This window comes from Centrocercus urophasianus, unplaced genomic scaffold (assembly GCF_019232065.1).
Source record: "Centrocercus urophasianus isolate 14NV4802_14NV808 unplaced genomic scaffold, USGS_Curo_1.0 seq_29, whole genome shotgun sequence".
NCBI lineage: Eukaryota > Metazoa > Chordata > Aves > Galliformes > Phasianidae > Centrocercus > Centrocercus urophasianus.
The window spans coordinates 11,744,682-11,764,215 of record NW_024884855.1 but is presented as its reverse complement, the minus strand read 5'-3'; the positions used below and the strand labels follow the sequence as shown (position 1 = coordinate 11,764,215).

The 19,534-nt window shown below is 47.6% G+C and overlaps 1 protein-coding gene and 1 long non-coding RNA gene across 2 annotated transcripts in view; one reads left to right on the top strand and one right to left on the bottom strand.

Annotated features, from left to right (window-relative positions):
- LOC122165161 overlaps window positions 1-17,674 on the bottom strand; it is a 151,923-nt gene extending 134,249 nt beyond the window's left edge. Inside the window, exons 1-2 of the long non-coding RNA XR_006170411.1 lie at window positions 17,587-17,674; window positions 16,645-16,731 (exon numbers count right to left, since the gene is read on the bottom strand). This is a non-coding gene — a long non-coding RNA (uncharacterized LOC122165161). The remainder of the gene's footprint in view (window positions 1-16,644; window positions 16,732-17,586) is intronic.
- Window positions 17,675-18,396: 722 nt separating this feature from the next.
- The window catches only part of FAM20C (FAM20C golgi associated secretory pathway kinase), a 54,687-nt gene continuing 53,549 nt past the window's right edge, over window positions 18,397-19,534 (top strand). The window contains exon 1 of the mRNA XM_042828183.1: window positions 18,397-19,521. Within this exon, the coding sequence (XP_042684117.1) occupies window positions 19,252-19,521 (270 nt within the window). The 5' untranslated portion in view covers window positions 18,397-19,251. The remainder of the gene's footprint in view (window positions 19,522-19,534) is intronic.

Genomic DNA, 19,534 nt, shown 5'->3' with positions numbered 1-19,534 from the left:
CAAACAAAAGTGTTAAATAACTCCTGTAGTGTTTACCTTTGAGTATTAGGTTTAAATGAGGCTTTATAAGGTAAGGGTTGCTCACTGTTTAACCTGCTGTAGGAGAAAAGTATGTAAGATATTAAACATGATCCAACTTTATTGCTATTATCCATCATTTCCTAATCCTTAGCTCTTAAGAAGGATCTGAAATAAATTATGTAAGATCCAGTAAACAAATTTGCCATATAGGAAGCAAGTTAAAAAGGAAGCAGGCTGTCTGAGAACGGAAGGTATACATTTCAAGCGATGCTTAAGGAAAAGTTCCCTAAAGAAACTCCATGAAGTAAGAACCCAATTCTCATTTATGGGAGCACTTCAGAGCCAAAGGAAAGATTTCCTCCAGGAAAACTTAACTGAAGTCACGTGACAGAAGTACTTTGATATTTCGTGCAGCAACCAAAATGCAGCACAAAAAGCTCCTGGAATCCTTGCCTGCTGCCATTTCCCATCTCAGTAAGTGAAAGAACAAAGGAAAGGTTACATTGCCAGGTTTCTCACTGAAGGCGATGGAAGGAGTTGCCTTAACGATAACACCTCACATTGATTACATCTTAATAATCACAGCCACCCAGCTCCCTGCTTAGCACCCCAAGCTCTGCAGCAACAAAGCAGCCCTCTGCCCACCCCACACTGCCGGCTGTGCCCACTGATGAGTGGTGACATCTGCACCAGGGCTGTAAATATAACCGGCTCTGCAGCCACGTGGCTGTCAGCTGCTGCTACCAGAGCGCTTCCCAAGCCACAGTTTTCCTGGGGTGCTTTGAGACTAATAGAAATAATGGTACTGAGGTATCCCCAGCCTGGAAGCATTCATGGGTTTGAGCTGAATCAGTGCAGAATGCTTCCAGGAGCAACTTTCCCTTCTCTTTTCCTGCCCCTCATTGTCAACATCCTTCCTGCAGGGCTTTGCAGCCCAGGCTTGCAGAGTTGTACCTTATGCTCTTGCTTGCTCTGTCTCAGCCTGTTGCCCACCTCCCTGCAAACCCAACATCCAGCAACACAACTCAGGCTCTTCAGAGAGCTACAGTGGTCACAGGGAAAGTGAGAATACAAAGTCAGGACCTGGTTCCCCTGGGGAAACACTGAACTTGCAGCAGCACAGCATCTGACAGCAAGTTTATCACCTGCATCTCTCGCTGCTAAGGAAAAAAAAAAAATTCAAACTGTGTATTTGCTGAAGTACTTCTTTAATGAAGAAGGTCATCTCAAATGATGAGCCACATGCACGGGTACTGGGAACTCTGTACCATGATGCATGGCAAGGCAATGCAGCAGGATTCCCTCTGCCCATCAGACTCAATGGCCTAAATGCTAAGAGCAGGCTCAAACTCATTCTTATTCCCTCATGGGTATTTCTGAGGGCCAAATCCCAGAGAGCTGGAAATGAGAGGAGCATAAATAGTTACAAGAATGAAGGAAGAGAAAAGAGACTCGTGCTGAGAAACAGCAGCATAACAGTGCCCTAAGACTGCTGTGATGGGTTGCTCAGAGGGGAGGGAAGGCTCTATTCCTCATGCGCATGGCAGGTTAGGCAAGAAATAATAAGATGAAATTACAGCCAAGGAAACTCAATTTGGACATCAGGAAATACTTTCTAAGGGTAAAATACTTCTGCCCTGGAATAGATAGCTTAGGGAAAGTAGTGCTGGTGGTTTGAAGAGACAGATGAACCAACTGACCTCCCGAGGTCCTTTCCAAGTCCATTGTCTTTAATTTAGAGTAAATCATTTCTAAATTTCTCAGCAGACTCTGGCACCTGTCTGACCTCCATTTTTCCAGACTCTGTGAATGTGCTTATTTCTGAATCCACAGTGCCTTTGGGTTTTTGGAAAAGAGTATATAAACCAAGTGATAATAATTATGATATTTTATGATACACTTTTAACACAATTGTATATAAACTATAGCTCAATTTGATCCAAGAACAGCATTAAGCATCTGGCCATGCAGCCTTCATTCAGACAAGAACATCAACTCTTGCAAATACTCTTCAGCTGCTCCCAGACAACGCTTGCAGGTTGCATGGTGTCAGACTCTGTACTTGATCAGCTCAGATGCTTTAGTGTTGCTAACTGGAAGGGCTCCATTTGGCACTACTCTAGGTGAACAGGTTTTGATAGCACGCACTGTAAAGATTCTGCACAAGCAGCACTTTCAGGGGTTGGCTTATTCAGAGTGGCCACTTATTTTTATTGAAATCCCAACTTGAAGAGCTGGCCTAAGAGGCAATAAGTGAAACCACACAGATCTCATGTGTGCAAAAACCAAAACGAGATTTCAGTGCTCTCTATGAACCCGATCTTGCCACCCATTGCACACACTGGCACCAACCCAGCAAAGCACTTAAGAGCGTGCTTAAAATTAAGCATACAGGTAGTGCCATTTAGGCTAATGGAATGGCTTAAGTGCTTTGTTGGATTGGGGCCAGTCTCCTCAACATCTTGCAGTGTCGAGTACATCAAGCAGGGGTTCCATTTAATCGCATCAGACTTTAATTGACAGAATCAAAGTAATGCAGCATTTACACCGAGCCCATCTCTCCAAGGCAGCTATTATAATTACAGTGAGTAGGACAGGGATTATTCGTGCTGTCCCGCTGCCTGGAGTACCCTCATGGATTTGATCCACTTTGTCTCATCTCTCATAAGCCCTTTATCAGCAGTTCCCCTTTACGCTTCCCAACCAACACAGCTCTCACTGAATCATTGATTCCCCCCCTCCCTTCAGTGATTACTTCAGCTTCTCACATAACTGTGTGGCACACCACATCAAGCATGTCTCGTTCAGTGCTATCTCCTCCTGATATACACTTGCATCGAGGCTGTAAACTCTTCTGGAAGGTGTTCTCACATGTGCATCATAGAGTTTCAAAGCACAAGAATTAATCTGGAGCACAGGAGTTGGACTCAATGACCCTCACAAGTCCCTTCCAACTCAGAATGTTCTGTGTTTGCAGGTCCCTTACCAGACCCACAGGACATGTCCTTGATGCCCCACTTCCACCTGAGAGGTTTTTTTTTTTTTTTAATAGCAAATCTATGAAGAATTTTGACTTTGTACTCACTTAGAAGCAATTTGAGCACTTACATATCCAAAGCAAGTGAAAGTTAGAGACAGTCTGCAAACCCACCTAAAGGCACAGCTGCAGTTCTGCAGTCCCAGGCTGCAGGGACATCCTCATGATGTACCAACACACACAGTCATTGGGACTCCTCTCCAATGAGTTTTTTTTAGGGGGGGGGGGGGGGCCCCACATCCTGAGCAAACACACAGTCTTTCCAATCACCCCATTAACTGCCTGATGCCATGAGCATTTCCCAAAACATGCAGGCAAGACAAACAGGAGGATATGAAAATCAGTTTCAAGGAAAAGCCAATTTTAAAGCTGCAACAAGAACGTCTCCCACCATGTACACATCTGACATCAAGGCAACCCTGCCGTGGCTGGCTCTGCCAGGGTATGCTCCCTAAAATTAAAGCTGCAGATGCACAAAAAAGACATTTCACCTTCTTGTAACAGTCTGATAAACAGGAACTTTACTCAATAAATCAGAACCTGGTTTTTAATTGCATCAGCTCCAGAGTTGAAGCTCCGATGCTAAGCACAGCCTTCCTGCAAAGCACATCGTATTTGAGAAGCAAGTAGGAGGGGAAGGACGACAGACAGGAAGAGGTTCAGACTTCTGCAGCCTTGGTTTGCATTGCGTGGTAATTACACTGAAGAATTCATGACTCACTTTGGTGCACTACTGGGCACTGCTGAATTAGAAGCTTGGCCAGCACACCAGATGGAAGATCTGAGGTTCTTTTCTCTGGTGTAACTCATCACCAAACTCTCATGGCACTTCAATGGTCTTGTTAGGTTTTTTTTTTTTTTTTAGCATTCTAAGAAAGCTTTTTTTTTTTTTTAATTAAAGAATAACTCATCCAAAAAATGCACTGAATGGAAGCTTACAGAAATAGCAGTATTCCTCTTAAACAAACAAACAGCCTCCCAGGTAAACTGGGCCTTAACGCAGAGCCTCCATGGAGCATTCTCACCCAGACTACACAGAAGTGCTGCGTGTTTGAGCAGAAGCGTGAAGAGGAGATGAAGCTCTCCCACAATATAACACAAATAAAGGAAGAAAGCGTTTCCATTACACCAGCACACAAGCGTGTATTGTCAGAACAATGTGCAGAAAGGCCCCCCATCATTTGACAGCTGCAGCTAAGCCAGCCACGCTGGAAGACATACATATGGACTGAGAAAGCACTCAAATTAACTCTTAAAGAGAAATCCTCTTCTGACAAGGATCGCAGCCAGCTGGGAGTTATGCAGCACACTGGAATTAATCCAGTTTTGCCAGATACAGCCAATCCCCCGTGTTGCGCTAAGCTAGCTGTTGGGGTTTGTAATGAGAACCAATTGGTACCAGCCATAGAGAAGACTGGTGTGTAACCCTGACTTCTTTACCCCAGCAAAGCAAATCCCAAACCTCCCACCTTCCAGGTAGGACAGGGGGTAGGAGTTTATGTACTTGTACCACTTCTCTCACAAGTTGCTGCAACGCAAGTAGATTCTCACAGCACTCATAGAGCTCAAAACACTCGCAAAAATCTGCCTGCAAAACTCGTCATCAACATCAAGGCCCCTTGCACAAGCCTGGCAAGCTCTCTGAAACAGCAGAGGCAATTATTAACGTTGACATCTCCATATGCCAAACAACCACCCCTCTGTATGCTGGGTATTCTGTTTTAAGGCAAGCACAGAGATGGCAAACAGTTATTCTTTTTTTTTTTTTTTAAACTTTTTTCAGTATACAGTACATCTGTCATGCTCTTCATCTCCATCAAAAAAATCAGAGCCATTTACCAATATGGCTGCCAGTCAGCATCCTGCATGGAACCCTCGTGGGCTGAGCTCAACACAGCACCGCCTTACATGCATGGCTGCATGCATTGCATCCATCTCCCATGAGAATAAGAAGGGCAGTTGGAAGTGCTGTGGAGGGGGGTCTTGAAGAAACAGACTCCCTGACTCACTCAGACTCTGGATTATAAACATTAACAACACTGCTATGAAACCTTCATGTTACGTGCTGTTACTGACATACAGTCCCTTGACTTCAACGTCTCAAGCAGGGGATCTGAGGCTGTAGAAGGAACACAGACCAGGGCCCACCTGATATCTCAAGCAAAGCTCAAAAGAACGTGAGTCGAGGAAAATCCCCCAGCAGAAAAGAGCTGCCAGAATACCTGCCAACATGGAACAAGCTGAGCACGTTCAAAGCAGCCATCGCTTCCCTGACAGTTCTCCAGCAAAACTTGTCCTGATGAAGAATAGAAGAGGATCAGACCACATCCAAAGGGCAGTAGGGTCAGACCACCTGAGCCCAGGAAGAGAGGAAATTAAAACGCCAGGAGGGCACAGCCAAGCACCTTGCCAGCAGCTCTATATCAGCTCTATGCAATGCAGCATGAACTCCTTCCCTAGCCACCACTGCCCTTGGGTTGCCTCGTGCCTCCTCACACAGCACTGCTGGCTTCCAAGGTGGCAAAGCAGTGAGAAGAGGAAATCTTTTACAGAAGTGCTGAACTAGGGCTTGGGAAGTCAACACAATACTGCTCTCACTGAGTCCCTGAGCTAAGACAGAGAAAATATGATAACCATTGGAATTTGAAAATGAGTTTCCAGGTCATTGTCTTGGCAACCTTTCAGCATTGTTTTCCATGCCATGCATGCATAGAGAACAATTTCTAACCAAGATCCTTGTGAAATCAGCCAGCCTAAAACATGAATGGCCAGATGTTCAGAGGAGGTGAAATTCAAGTTAGGCACTTGATTTCTGATGTGATTACATAACCTGTCCAGCAAGAAGGCAGAGCCAATGCCCCATGGCTGACGCAAGTAACCCAGATGGAGTGAAGCTTCTTGCACAGCAACTCCTGTTTCTATCAGCATAAGCACATCTGGCTGCCCAGGGCAACTCCACCACAGGCAGCATCCAACACACACAGGTCCCAACCCGTGGCAATCAGCAGACAGAGCTCTGCAGGGCAGAAGCATGACGCAGAAATGCCCAGATGAGCAGGAAGCTGCGTGAGAAGGAATGGTTCTACAGAACTTGTCAGCTCCAGCCCAGGCAGAGCCCTGCTCAACTCCTGCAGAGGTGTGCAAGAACTCTGACGCCTTCCAGCAAAGTACCACAATGCATGGATATCCCCTTGTTGACAAGAATTAAAGCTAGCTTGCCTACAGCCAAGGTGGAGGTTCTGCCCATCGCTCCCATGCCATGCTCCAACACTCAGCCCCAATAAGAGAACCAGAGCACTTTTTGCATCTCTTCCCTGCCCTTCATACCAGGTCCCCCCACCCCAGCAGCAAGTACTCCACATGTCTTCTCACCCACCAGGCAAAGCAGAAAGCAGCATTTCAGATGCTCATCACTGCACACTTCTCCCTTTAAGGACAAAGTTCTCATCTCTCAGTGACTTTTTCCCCCGGCCTTTGTATGCAGCCTACATACAGCACTGATTTCACACCCATTTTCAGAGGGTGGGATGAAATCAAGTGACACAGCCATGGTCACACAGGCTGGCAGGGTTAACATGAACTCTGGTAGGGGCATATCCTTCTCCTGGGTGCAGGTGTGCCCTTTACTCTGTGCTGTGTTACTGCCCTGTGACATCAGAATTGCCAGGCTGAAAATACCATTGTGTTACTAGACATACAGTTTAATTTAATGTGGGTGTCCTTCAGAGGTTAAGCCTCCATGGGAGTTATTTTTGTAGAAATACAGTTCGCAGACATCTGTGCCAAGGAAGCAGTTTCTGCTGCTTTTCTTCACAACTGCAAAGAGTGCGGTTTTTTCTTTAATGACTCAAAGACTAAATAAGAGCATGGCTTAGGTTTCAAGAATGCAAACGTGCACGTTGAGCACCCAGAGCAAGTTCTCCTGTGCTGGCAGCAGCCTGCCCCAGCCAAAAGCACAGCACTTGCAGAGGATCCAGCTGGCAGCGCTCGGAGCTGCTGCCCTTTGAACACCGGGGCTGGAGAGCAAAGCAAAAAGGAAAGTCATTTTCCAGATCTTTCCATTAAGAGACTTCAGAAGTGATCACCACTGCTGTGCCTCTCATCTTTCTAAGCCTCTGTTCCTTTTTCCCCTCCTTACTCCTTTCTGTTTCTCAGCCGCTCTGGCTGCCAGTCAGCAAGGAGCTCAATTACTCCAGTGGCACTCAGTGCAGGGTACAACAGCAGCATGTCTGCAGCCTCGACCCATTTCCTTCCTGCCACTGCAATGAAGAAGCAGATGAGAAAGTGCTGCTGTATCAGAACACCACCTCTATAAATTTGATGGAGGAAGAGAGGCTACCGGGGCACGCAAGCTGCCAGCGCTGCTGTCTGGGACAGAGATTTGTATTGCACAGCCCTGCAGCATCCTTATTGCTCCTGAAGTACTTTGCAGCAATGCCAACATCTCCCTTCTGAGAATAAGCCAAGAATGCTGCACCAGGGAGGGTTTTCAGTCAAGTTCTCTCAAGTCTTTCACAAGGGAAACAATTTGGGTCTGTGTGGACTCATGAGATCATTCGGGAAGTGAAAGGGCCATTTTGCCACAGGTTTGTAACAAAAACAGGTGGGGAATGGCACAATTAAACTCTGACTTTCGCACTGCCTCTGCAGTGTGCTCACCCTGCAGCATGCTTCAGCATCTGTCACACACTGTATGTGTGCAGCACACTCAAGGCTGCAGCCTCTGTGTCCTGAGCTGCAGTGCAGGGGAAGTGGGCTTGCAGGGCCGCACAGCAGGACCTCACCGCCTTCGTTTGTATGCTGGTCTCCACACCACATTCTCAAGTACTGAGTGCGTGCCAAGATACTGGGAAACAGCATCTTCCTCAGTGCATAAAATAACCCTATGACTTCATTGGCAGCAGCACTTCATACATTCTTCTACAGCTCCGTAGGTGGCAAGACAGGACCAGTCATGCTCTATAGATCCCCAGGGCTCCTCAGGGAAGGCAGCCTCCTCCCAGGCCACACCAAGCCTTCACCCACCATCACACACACCAGTACATGGCAGTGCTCTGCCCTTTGCCACCTGTGACCCCCAGTCCACTTCTGCCACTGCTGATGGTGCACAGCAAACCAAGCAGCTCCCCACAGCACTGCTGCCCTACAGACCAGAGGCAGAACACACAGCCTACCTGTAATTATCACAAGGAACCTGTAATTACCTGCTCCAGGGCAAAGCACAATAAAATGAAAGACAAAAATAGGAAGTATGATGCAAGTTGGGCTGTGAGCACCTCTGCTAATGATACTCAAAGCTCCATCTCACTGTTAGTCCCTTGTTTTAGTTCTTATCATCTGTCATTTTCAGTCCTTCTGTACAAGGCATCGTGTTCTCTCGCTTCATAATTTTGTCCTTTAATTTATTTGTCCCCATTTTCTTCTGTTCTTTCTTTGATGTTGATCCTTCTAATGTTTTTTTTTTTTTCCAAAGTCTATTTTTTAGAAAATAACATTACCAGTTTCAATGCTCTGTCTTTGAAGCATTTTTGCATTTGCTGCTTCTTCTCTTCATAAAGTTTTTTTCCTTAAGTTTTGCTTGTTATCTGTGGGCCCAGAAGCCACCAGGTATGAGAGCCTCATTGCATTACTCTGTATCAGAGAAACACAAACGTTCAGTTCTCCATTTATCACCCACAGTCCTCAGTATACTTGCATCATTTCCATTTGTAGACTGGAATTTTACTGTAGTCCTTTATAGCTTTGTATTCTATGGAAGTCTCCAACACTATCAATTAACTTTGCAATGCTGGGCTAAGCAGCCCTCTATTCCCACTGCTAACCCCAGACATCACAACAAGGGCAGCACCGGCTTCTCTGTTCAACGTGCTTGGCCATCTGATGTCAAACTGCCAAGCTGAAGATCACCAACGGAGCTCCTGTTGACTCCAGCAGGCTGCAGAAGACAGCTGCTCCTCTGCCACCTCCAGCACAGGATCCAGCCACTGCAGTTCTCCACCCCACCAAGGCAACGAGCACCCTGGACATGGCATTGCACCTTTGAAGATCTCAATTTTTTGCCTCTTTCTCAAGGGTTTTTCCAGCTACACCAGTGCCCAAAGGAGCAGCACCCATGGAAGAGGCACAGAGCAGTCCAGCCCTTGTGCCCCAACTGATCCACCAGGTGAGCATAGCCTGTATTTGAAAACAGCCAGAAAGGGAATGGAGAAGGATTCCTTCACAAAGCAAGTGTGAACACAGAACTACCACCACGGTTAAAGAAACCCCTTCACACCCTTCACCTTCAAGCTCTCACAGACTGAGCAGATATGGCATTTGAAGAAGCATTCGCATAAGGATGAATTACGGCATAATGGAGTGTTTGAATACAGTGTCTCTGTTTGTACCTATGGCAGTTTTGTCTGAGAGGTCTGGACCACACCTGGCACTGCTCTAACTTCACTTCAGCTCCCGAAATATTTTACAAAGTCAGCAGCTATTGCGCTGGCTTCTTCTGCATGTTTTCCTGAGAGAAAGGACAGAAATCAGAGCAGACAGCCATGTGCAGAACATTGATCTAAAAGATAATGGGAAACACTTCGCCAGGGGAGAATTCGATTCACTTCAATAACAAGGAATGTTCACTTCAGTGACACCCAGAATGGTCAGCGCTGGGCTCCTGCAGGCTCAGCTCCCCATACAAAGGTCACGGCGTTCTGTCAGCAAAGAAAACAAAGGTGCCGAGATGGGCTAGTCAATAATTGACTCAGCCCTGTTACTCACTGCACTCTATCTTGTCACCAAGTCCCTGTCTCCAGGTTTCAGCCAAAATCAGTCGACCACTCCACAGAGAAGAACTTGTGGAGAAAAAAAACCTCACCGCCACTGCCAACATTGAGTTCCTACCTGTTTTGGACAGAGGTCACCAAGCACTGCTAGGTCCATTTACACTGCAACTTCTGACAGCTGGGAGGCACACAGAACAAAGCACACTAATATGCACAGCTTTGGTTTCAAAATCCCCATGGAAACCTTTTGTGGCTATTTCTCAGAAGTTACCTCCAATCTTCAAAGAACCAGAGAAGGAAGAAGCTGCACCCAAAGCCCCTCTCCCTGCGAGTCCAACATCCCAGCACAGCCCAGCCAGGAGTCAGAACTTAAATGCATTTCCTTGCAAAGCGTTCATCTTCCAACAGAGCAGGTAGAAAAAAAACAAAAAACAGCTGCTTTCCCTGCCAGATTGTTGGGGCTGAGCACTCAGATCATCCCATCATCCTCCCCCTCACCGTTCCACCCAAGGACATCACTCTCATGCTGTGAGCACTGCACAAATGCAGAATAAGGAACCCTGCTTCAAAGCTCCCTAAATCTGTAAGAAGTGGATCAGTGGAGATGTACAACCACAGACTATGGGTGGAAGTCTCAGCTGAGACCAACACTGTGACAATCCCAAAAGCAATCAGATCTGACTTACAAGGGATGTAGCAATTATGCTTCCAGCTCAGACACTTAAACCGAGCCAAGTTTTTGACTCCGTCCCTAGGAGAAGCCCAGTGCCTGACAGAAAACACAATGGCCAAAAATGCATCCTTCTCCAGCACCCCAACATCATCCCTGCCCTGTAACAGTACAGCTGCTCCTACAGCAGGGGCCACACACATCCTCCCACCTCCAGCAGCAAAAGCCAAACAATTCCCTTTAAGCACCAGAGTTTAGTATTGCAACACATCGGTAGAAAAACAACCAGGACAGTGATAATGTGTGATAAATCCCTTAGGGAAACTGACACATTCAGCATCAAAGAGTGAAAATCTTCACCACCAAAGAAGTTCCAGGAAAACTCATCCTGCAGACAGGAAGGACAGAGGAAGCAGAGCTGTCAGTTGAGGTATGGGGAGCACAGAACAGCGCAGGCTGCTGGGAGCCACACTCAGCACAGTGAGAGCAGCACCAGGAGTGGGGAGGGCCAAAATTCCTTAGGAAAGAAGCAGACACCAAGCTCGTAAGCTGGGATACACCTGTTTGTTAGTGACTGGAGCACAGAAGGTGCATGTTTTTAAGCAGCAACAAAAGCTTTTTCACCAGCACCTACTGAGGCAAGTGCAGGCAGCGGGAAGGAAAAGGAAGGCTGATGGAAACTCCAAAGCCCTCACAAGCACCAGCTTTGCTCAGGTTTTTCTGTGCTTGCTGTGAGCTTTACAGCAAGGCTTGATTAGAGAACAAAGTGTCATCATCTGTTGGGAAATGGGGATTCCTTATGTGATAATTACCGTACAGGAATCCTCCACAGCCAAAGTTCTCAGCGGCTTTCATATCAAGTCATCAGAAGCAAAGCTGTGATTATTCTGATCAGCGTTTAGGAAAGCACTTCTGCAAAGGCAGCAAGCAAGAGAATCACAGGGAGGGGGCATGAAGACAGACAGGGCTGGGGAGCAGAGGGACGCAAAGGGCTTTTGCAAGCCCCTGGCTTGCTGTGCTTTGTATTCCCAGTCACATCACACAGCCTTTATGTACCAGAGCAATCCCATAGCCCTGAGGGCACTGAGTGTAAGAGATCTCTCCATCCAGGACTCACACAGAGCCCCAGCATTTCAGGTTTTCCCTCTGCACAAGTATTCTTAAGGATTTGAGTTTCTGGAGAGGTTGAAGTCAAGAGCACGAATTACACTCCAAAGAAAAGAGACAAAAATATCAGCATCTCTCTCCTGTACTGACTTTCATTAACACATCACACAACTCTCTCAGGTCTCCCTCCCACCAAATTAGGAAATGATGCTGGGAAGTCACTTCAGCCCCACAGAGCCACAAGGAGCCCTGGTGTCCCCCAGGGCAGAGGAACTCACAGCCCACATTACACCGCCTGGCTGCAGGGCTCTCCCATGAGATTTCTTTATTAGTATTTTAATTTCTATTTCAGGCTGTGGTATGCTTAAAATGTCTTTGTGGTTTACTCCAACTTCCTCAGCTTTTTTTTTTAAATGATCAGATTGAAAGTTTAACCAGCCGAGAGGAAAAAAAGCTCAAGGTAAGAAGTCAAAACACCCATAGAAATCCAAATTAGACAGCAACAAAAAAAGAATTCCCAGAAGAGTTTCTCCAGTATACAATTGAACTCCCCATTCATGTATTGGTACACACTGAAGTGTGGCTGTGTGACTGCATACATCAGCAGACGGAGCCTTCCCGTGAGGATGTGTGCTGCACCTTGTTTTTTGCATCAGGGTGCATTTTCTCCAGGCATAGATCACGTAGCTCCCTCAATTTGAATGGATCTGCAAGATGGTTGTCTAATTCAGGTCTAAAACATGGCTTGCTTTTTAAAAGATCCAAGTACTGCTACCTGAACACAGAAAGTCCATGTGGAATGCAGAATATTTGGTGATAACCCTTTAAAGTCTTGCAAACTGAGGTAATTTTTAGATAAACTAACTCAGATTATTTAAGTAAACAACAATTAGTTTGCCATGTCATCCTCCAACTGCAGGAGAGACCGGAAGGAGCTGCTGGAGCTATATAGAAGATCATTGCTCTGCCTGAACAACTGGAGCAAATGCAATGCTGCCCCAGGCCAGCCTCACCACTCCAGCAACAACAATGCCAGGTTTTGTTCCCTTGCTGCCAGGCAGCCCTCTGTTCCGGCCAGTGGAAGAATTGAGCATTGTGGAGCAGATCCTCAGCTGATACAGTGAGGTGGCATTTCATTGAAGCCATGGCCAGCCGATACCAGCTGAGGAGCTAACTCCTGATCCGCAACAGCTGAGGAGGAACAAAGGGGACAGGGAAAAGCTTTCTGCTTCATGGTCCCAACATAATTAATGAGTTCTCTGCCTTCAACAGGTCCCTCAGCAACACCTGGGGTCACACAGAACATCTGAATCCCAACCTACAGAATGGAAACACCCCAAGCTGAGGCTGGAATCTGCAATCCTTTGAGGCTAGCAGTGCATTTCCAGGACAGGCTGCACTTTGCCCAGCAGCTCTGCTGAGAAGAGGGGAAGCCTCCTCTCAGCACTGCTGAGCTCCAGCTCACAGCTCAGTGCATTTCCAGTCAGCCACAATGGGAAGGAAGGATTGCATCACTTCAGGCTTTGGGAAGAGACTGGTCAAGAATGGACCAAAGGCATCACCTAACTCACAAAACCCTGGGCTGGAAGGCAATCCAAGGAACTTAAAAGAGACAGACCTACATGGTTGTTTCAACACATCGCACTGCTTTAAACAAGTACTGCTGATCTTTCACACATCAACGAGAAGCAGACTGAAACAGCACTGACAGCCTTGCCTTCTGTTTGGGAGGCAGAGCAGGTGTAATTCTCAGCAATAAAGGTGACTTTCACAGTGTGGGAGGTTAATACACAGGAAACCCCATTTTCCCATTCGATGGAACAACAAAACCACATCAACAGAAGCTACGCAGCCAGGCCTGCCTTGCGGTCTGTCCTGCTGCACTCAGATTTTACATCAGGCTGTAAGCAGTTATAACACAAAATAGCCAGGTCTGTTTACTCAGCCCAAAGCACGCTTCACTTATTTACCTGAATGCTTTATCACACACACTGACCATTGTTGCTGCTCAGTGAGGTGAGCAGGCAAAGTGGGGGGGGGGGGGGAAACCAACGCTGGCACAAATCTCCCCAGCAGAAAAAGCTATTAATTTGTGCACAAAACAATGAAGGAATGCCAGGATGTGACTGCTGCCCCTGAATTCTTGATTGTATTGTTAAATAAAAGCAACACATTTTTGCATGTTCTGCCTTTAAGTGCTAATTTGAAACATCAGAAAAAGCACATTAGGTCCAAAGCAATCCTGGCTTGTGGTTGTAGTGGTTTAATGTCACATTTCCAACAGCATTCACATCCTTTAAAGAAAGTGAAGAAAGGGCATTTTAACTCAATAGTCAAAAGAGGAAAAAGTGGATGGCAAGGAACTCGATTTTATTGAAATTATTAATATGAGCTGCACGCAATAATTTCTTAATTGAATATTGTGACATTGAGAAGTTATTTCCTTGTTAACACAGCATTGCTCTTACAGGAGTTACGCTGGTCCAACTCAGCACAGCAGTAATGAAAAGCTGTTGGCCACATGCAGAACTCCATTTGAAGGCCATACAGGTACAGAGGAATATTTACATTTTCATTACTCAATCTGGGATCTCAGGAGGTAAAATAGTAAGTAAACAACTTCTGAAACCATCCGAACCACGCAGCGTCAAATGCCCTACATCTCTGCACCTATCAGTTCTGTGGGTAAAAGCTGGTTTCAACAAGGTTCAACACCAGTTCACATTTTCCAGTTACCAAAAAAAAAAAAAAACCAAAAAAAAAAACCAAACCAGTATTTTCCCTCACCAGCTCCAAGTTGGAAAGGCAAACGTTTGATTGCCAGTTACCTCCCCTGCCTTCAAACGCTGCACTTATGCTGGAGCGAAGGTGCCAAGGCACAGAGATAGGGCTCAAATCCAACCATTCCTTACTGGGGCTCCAGCACCAAAGCGCTCTTGCACCACGCTCACACTTGCTCATAGCAAGCAATGGGATGCTCCTGGGAGGCTGCCCCAGCCCTGCTTTGTTCAACCTCTCTGGCTCTGCTCTAGCCCTGCCTGCTCCTTTTGCTCTTGTGCTGTCCAGTCTCCCATCTGGGCTGACGTGCAGCCCAGCTCCTGGCTGCACTCAGGCCTCACCCTTCAGCTCCATACAGCCACAGCCTGTGCCTTCCTGGTCACAGGTCATATCAGCCCTCCCAGCAGATATTCAGGTTCCCAGCATGTCCCAAACTCCAAGCTGCTCACCAGCCTTGGAGGACCTCCAAAAGGAACACGAACACAAGGTTATCACTTGCTCTGTCCTCCTAAAGTGCTATTTACAGAATTAATAAGAGTCTCTTCGCTCATCAGTGTGGTCACCTGTGAAATGAAGCATTTGTAGATACTGAAATCAAGAAAAAGAATTACCTGATGTTTTTCTCCCCCTTTAAAGTCTCTCACAGCATTGACTAAGAATACCAAAGGAAAATTTGATCCTGGTAACAGCATCTGCTCATCCCTGCTGGGAAAGTCCAGAGCTTGAAAGATACTGAGGAAAAAAAATGTAAGGAAAAAACACCCACAGACTGACAATGGGAATGGAGAACTCCAGGAGGCAGCCCAAGTTAACCAGTGTGCAGTAAATCCCAGAGCTCACAGAAAGGCCAGGACCACAGGTGAGCAACATCTCAAAGCAATTAGGTGCAGGTGAGTAGAGTCATAACTCTATTGCGGATCCTCAGAGGAGATTCTCCAGCTGGTGTTGCTTGCTATTTCAACACCTTGACTAGCATATGGGTGCTGTCTACACTAAAAAAAGAGTCACTCAAAGAAGCGCATGTTGCAAAAGAGCAAAAGCTCTTCGGAAAGCCACCAAAGAAATTGAAAGCAGTGTAAAGAATTAAGCAGCTCTTCTTCATGCACATCTCCAGGGAGCTTCAGTCCTGGAAAAACCAATCCACAATGTCCAGCTGCAGAGTGAATACGTGCAAGCAGCCTCCAACCCCCACACAGACCTGTACTGCTTGAAAGGAACAAAAGGACCAAGAAGTCCAGAACAGGATTCAGTCCATAAGTAGATACGATCTGGATAAAACCATGCTTAATAACTAGTATTCACAAAAGGTCCTTCTGATGAGAACAACAAGCAATTTCAAGGAATCATTTACCTGCTCATGATACTGTGCTTTTACTTCACCTTTCAAAAGCCATGTAATTACTTACATTTAATTTTCTGCATTAGACGTTAAAGCCAATCTCACTTCCCTTACATAACTCTGGAACACGCAGTTATGATATGCCTAATGCAGCATTTTGTTTCTGCAAAATACCACATGCATTTAAACAACTTCAACTTCACATCTCAGTGTTTTTCCACCTGCCAGGTGCCTGCTAAGCCATGTCCCCTCAGGCCAGAGGGGGAGAACACTGCAAATACAGCCCATACCCCATAAACCCTTCTGGGCCGCTCAAAGCAAACAACACACTGCACCCTCCTACCTCACAGAGACCCCAAAGAGTTCCAAACAACTTGCTCAGAACCTCTGAGAGCAAACAGTAGTAAAGGGAACACGCTTGAACCATGACTCGCACTCACCTCCTCTGGAGCACCACCTCTGCCTGCTCTCCTCCATCACATCCATAAAAGCTCCTAACCCCCAGCTGCCTGCTTTTGTCTTCCTGGCCTTGATGGCTAATGCAGCACAGCTGGTGGCCCAAAGGAGAGCACGCCACGCTGAGCAGGAGAAAGCCTATAGCCAGTGGTAGGCAGAAAATTGTAACCAAGTGCTCTTGTTCATGTAATTCCTGATGAACCCCCCCTTGCATATCACACTCCTTCCAGTAGAGGTGTGTTCCTCAGTTGAAATCAAGCTGTGTGTTTTTCCCGGAGGACCTAAAATGCTAACTTCCTAATCTAGGTTAAATAAGTTGGGTTTCAGCTTTCTGCATGGAAAAGCAGTTAACTTACAGCCCAAACTACTCTGCCAACCATACCTGTGTGTTACTGAGCAGCAGTGGAAGGCAAAAGCACGTGATGACAGTTTGTGATCATCCTCATAGCTGCCCTTTAGCTGAACTTACCTTGGTGAAAACACAGAAGATGGAAGCGTTGCTTCTGGTTCCACAATGGGGATTTTTGCTGTCATCAGGCACACATATTGAGGAGTCCTGGGTGACACAATGGATATCAAAGCACTGTCTCTGAACCTGGGTACCAAAATGGCCCTCAAGACAGCAAGTAGGTCTTGCTCCTCACAAAGGCACGCATACATAGGGTGATGGCCCTGTCCAACCTTTGTTTCCTGGCCTTTTATTTTTAATTTTTTTATTTTTATTTTTTGCCCCTTAGAGAAGCTGTGAGTTCCCTTCTGCAGAGCAGAGTGCTGCTGTCAGCACACGGATGTGTTCCAGGGGAGCACAGTGTGCCCTGCAGGAGCTCCCAGTGAGGGAATGGTGCTTGATGGATCCTGAGGTAAAAAATACTTCTGAACGGGGGAGGCAATATTTAGTGTTGGTTAATCCTGAGAAAAACGAGCCATCCCAATCAGCTTTGAGAGGATTGTGTGCAAAGAATTTCACTCAGAGGGTGGTGATGAACTGGTGATGCCCAAGGAGGCTGTGGATGCCCCATCCCTGGAGGCATTCAAGGCCAGGCTGGATGTGGCTCTGGGCAACCTGGGCTGCTGGTTGGCGACCTGCACACAGCAGGGGGTTGGAACTGGATGAGCGTTGTGCTCCTTTGCAACCCAGGCCATTCCATGATTCCATGTAAAGGTGGTGGTGGCTGGGCAGAAGCACGTACCTTTATCTCTCCTGCTGCAGCCCCACATAATGCTTATTGAGCCTCGCTAAGGAGCACAGGAGCCTCGTGCCACACACAAAGCCAGCAGCCCGGAGCACACCCGACCACCCGCCCACCCCACCCCGGCCTCAGCGAACCATCCCTTTCTCCAGCACCCACTCCCACCACCCGCCGGGAGCTGCCCTGGGGCCAGCAGCACCAGCAGGCAGAGAGCAGATTACCTCGGGATTATCACAACCCACGGGACGAGGGATTACAAAAGACCGCCGGTCCTGAGGAAGCAGCGCGCGGCGCTCCGCCCTGACTTTGCTACGGCGCGAGGGGAGCCGCGTGCCGCCCTGCAGCCCCGGCAATGACGGAGCGCAACCGGCGCCCCAGCGCAGCCCGCAGCACTTCGCGTGCAACACTTTGCAACGTTATTGCAGATTCCCCTCTCAGCCGCCGCTCGGTTACTGTATTCTTCTGCTTCTTCTTCTTCTTTTTTTTTTTTTTATTAATATATTTTTATTTTTTTTTAATTTTACTTTGCAAACCTTTGTGGAACAGACGCCCTCTCCTTGCTCCGGTTGGAGCTGCAGTAGAATGAAAGGGGGGGTGGGGGTGGGGGTGGGAAGGAGGGAGGAGAGGAGGAGAAAAAAAATAAAACACTTTTGGTTGAGGTTTTCCTGTTACTATCACTGTAGCGTTTATTTAGCCAATCTCCTAACTGTGACGTGAGGAAGGCAGGAATCATGGCTCGCTCATAATATTTAACACACCCACTGGAAGCTGGAGCTGCAGAGCTACCCGTCCAACCCGTCTCCAGAATCCAGTGTGGCTGAAAGAGGTTTCCACTCTTGCACCTGCCAAGCAGCTCTCCCCCTCCCCCCCCTTTCCCCCCCCCCCCCCCTTCCTCTCTTCCTTTCTCTAAAGGCAGATCTGCAGGACCCAGCAGAGATCAAAGCCGGGACCTCTTTGCTATAAAGAACCTCTACCGAATTCTATTAGTTTCTTTCCTCTAATCCTCCTCCCCGGCGGGGGCGCCGCCCCCCCCCTTCCTTTTTTTTTCCTGTGCCATATTTAACCTTTATGTTACAGTTGTGCCATCCGACAGTTTTGCAGCCAAAAAAAACCCAACCCACGCCAAAGGCAAAGCGCAGCTCGGATACAGCAGCCACCCCGGCTAGATCTCAGCTGAGCGCTCATCTCTCCCGAGCAGCGGACAAAGCGATGGATGAAGGAACTGGAACCGCTCGGAGAAAATGATTTTGCAGCCAATGTTCTTAAGCAGTCTCACAGAAGAGAGGGAGCGAGCAGAGAGCGCTTCTGCTGCATCACTGGGCGCATTCAAAGGAAGGAGTCAGCGTTTCCTGCACTGCCAAACGTTATGGATGATTTTTTTCCTTCTGTCTCCTTTCCGTACAGGTTTTCTTAATATTCTTCTTTCCCCCCTTCTTCCCGTCATTTTTTGAACGATGATGATTTAATCGCAGCCAGCCTCAGACGCGGGTTTCTCCTTCAGAACCAGCTCTCGCTATTTGTTGTGATCCCCGTAATAAAAAGCAAGAGAAACCGCGAACAGATGGCTCTAGATATCGCAATGCCGCTGGCTTTGTTTTCCTATTGATTTTAAAGGCTCCTTTTTCCCATTTTTTTTTCCCCGATTTTTTTTTTCCCTCCCCCCCTCCCAAGTTCTTGATGATACTGAGAAATGAGGACCTATCGCTTTTAGCCTGTTTCTGTCTCGGCGCCTATGGAGATAACTTTATTGACTTGATCGTTCGCTGCCCTACCCGCCAGCAGAACGCCGGAGCCCCGGGGAGGGCGGAAGACCCGCGCCCGCTGCCGGCCGACCCCGCCGCCTCCCCTCCTTCCCTCCCCCGCTAATTCATCAGCCGCTCCCGGCCATGAAAATGCTCCTGGTCCGCAAGTTCCGGGTGCTGATCCTCATGGTGTTCCTCGTCGCCTGCACCATGCACATCATGATCGACCTGCTGCCTCGCCTGGAGCGCCGCGGAGCCGAAAACCGCCCGGGCTGCTCCTGCCCTCCACCCGCCGCGCCGCCCCGCGCCGCCCCGCGCTGGCCCAGCAAACACACGCTGCGGATCCTGCAGGACTTCAGCGCCGAGCCGGCCTCCAACCTCTCCTCGCAATCGCGGGAGGCGGCGGAGCGGGCGGCGGGCGGCGGAG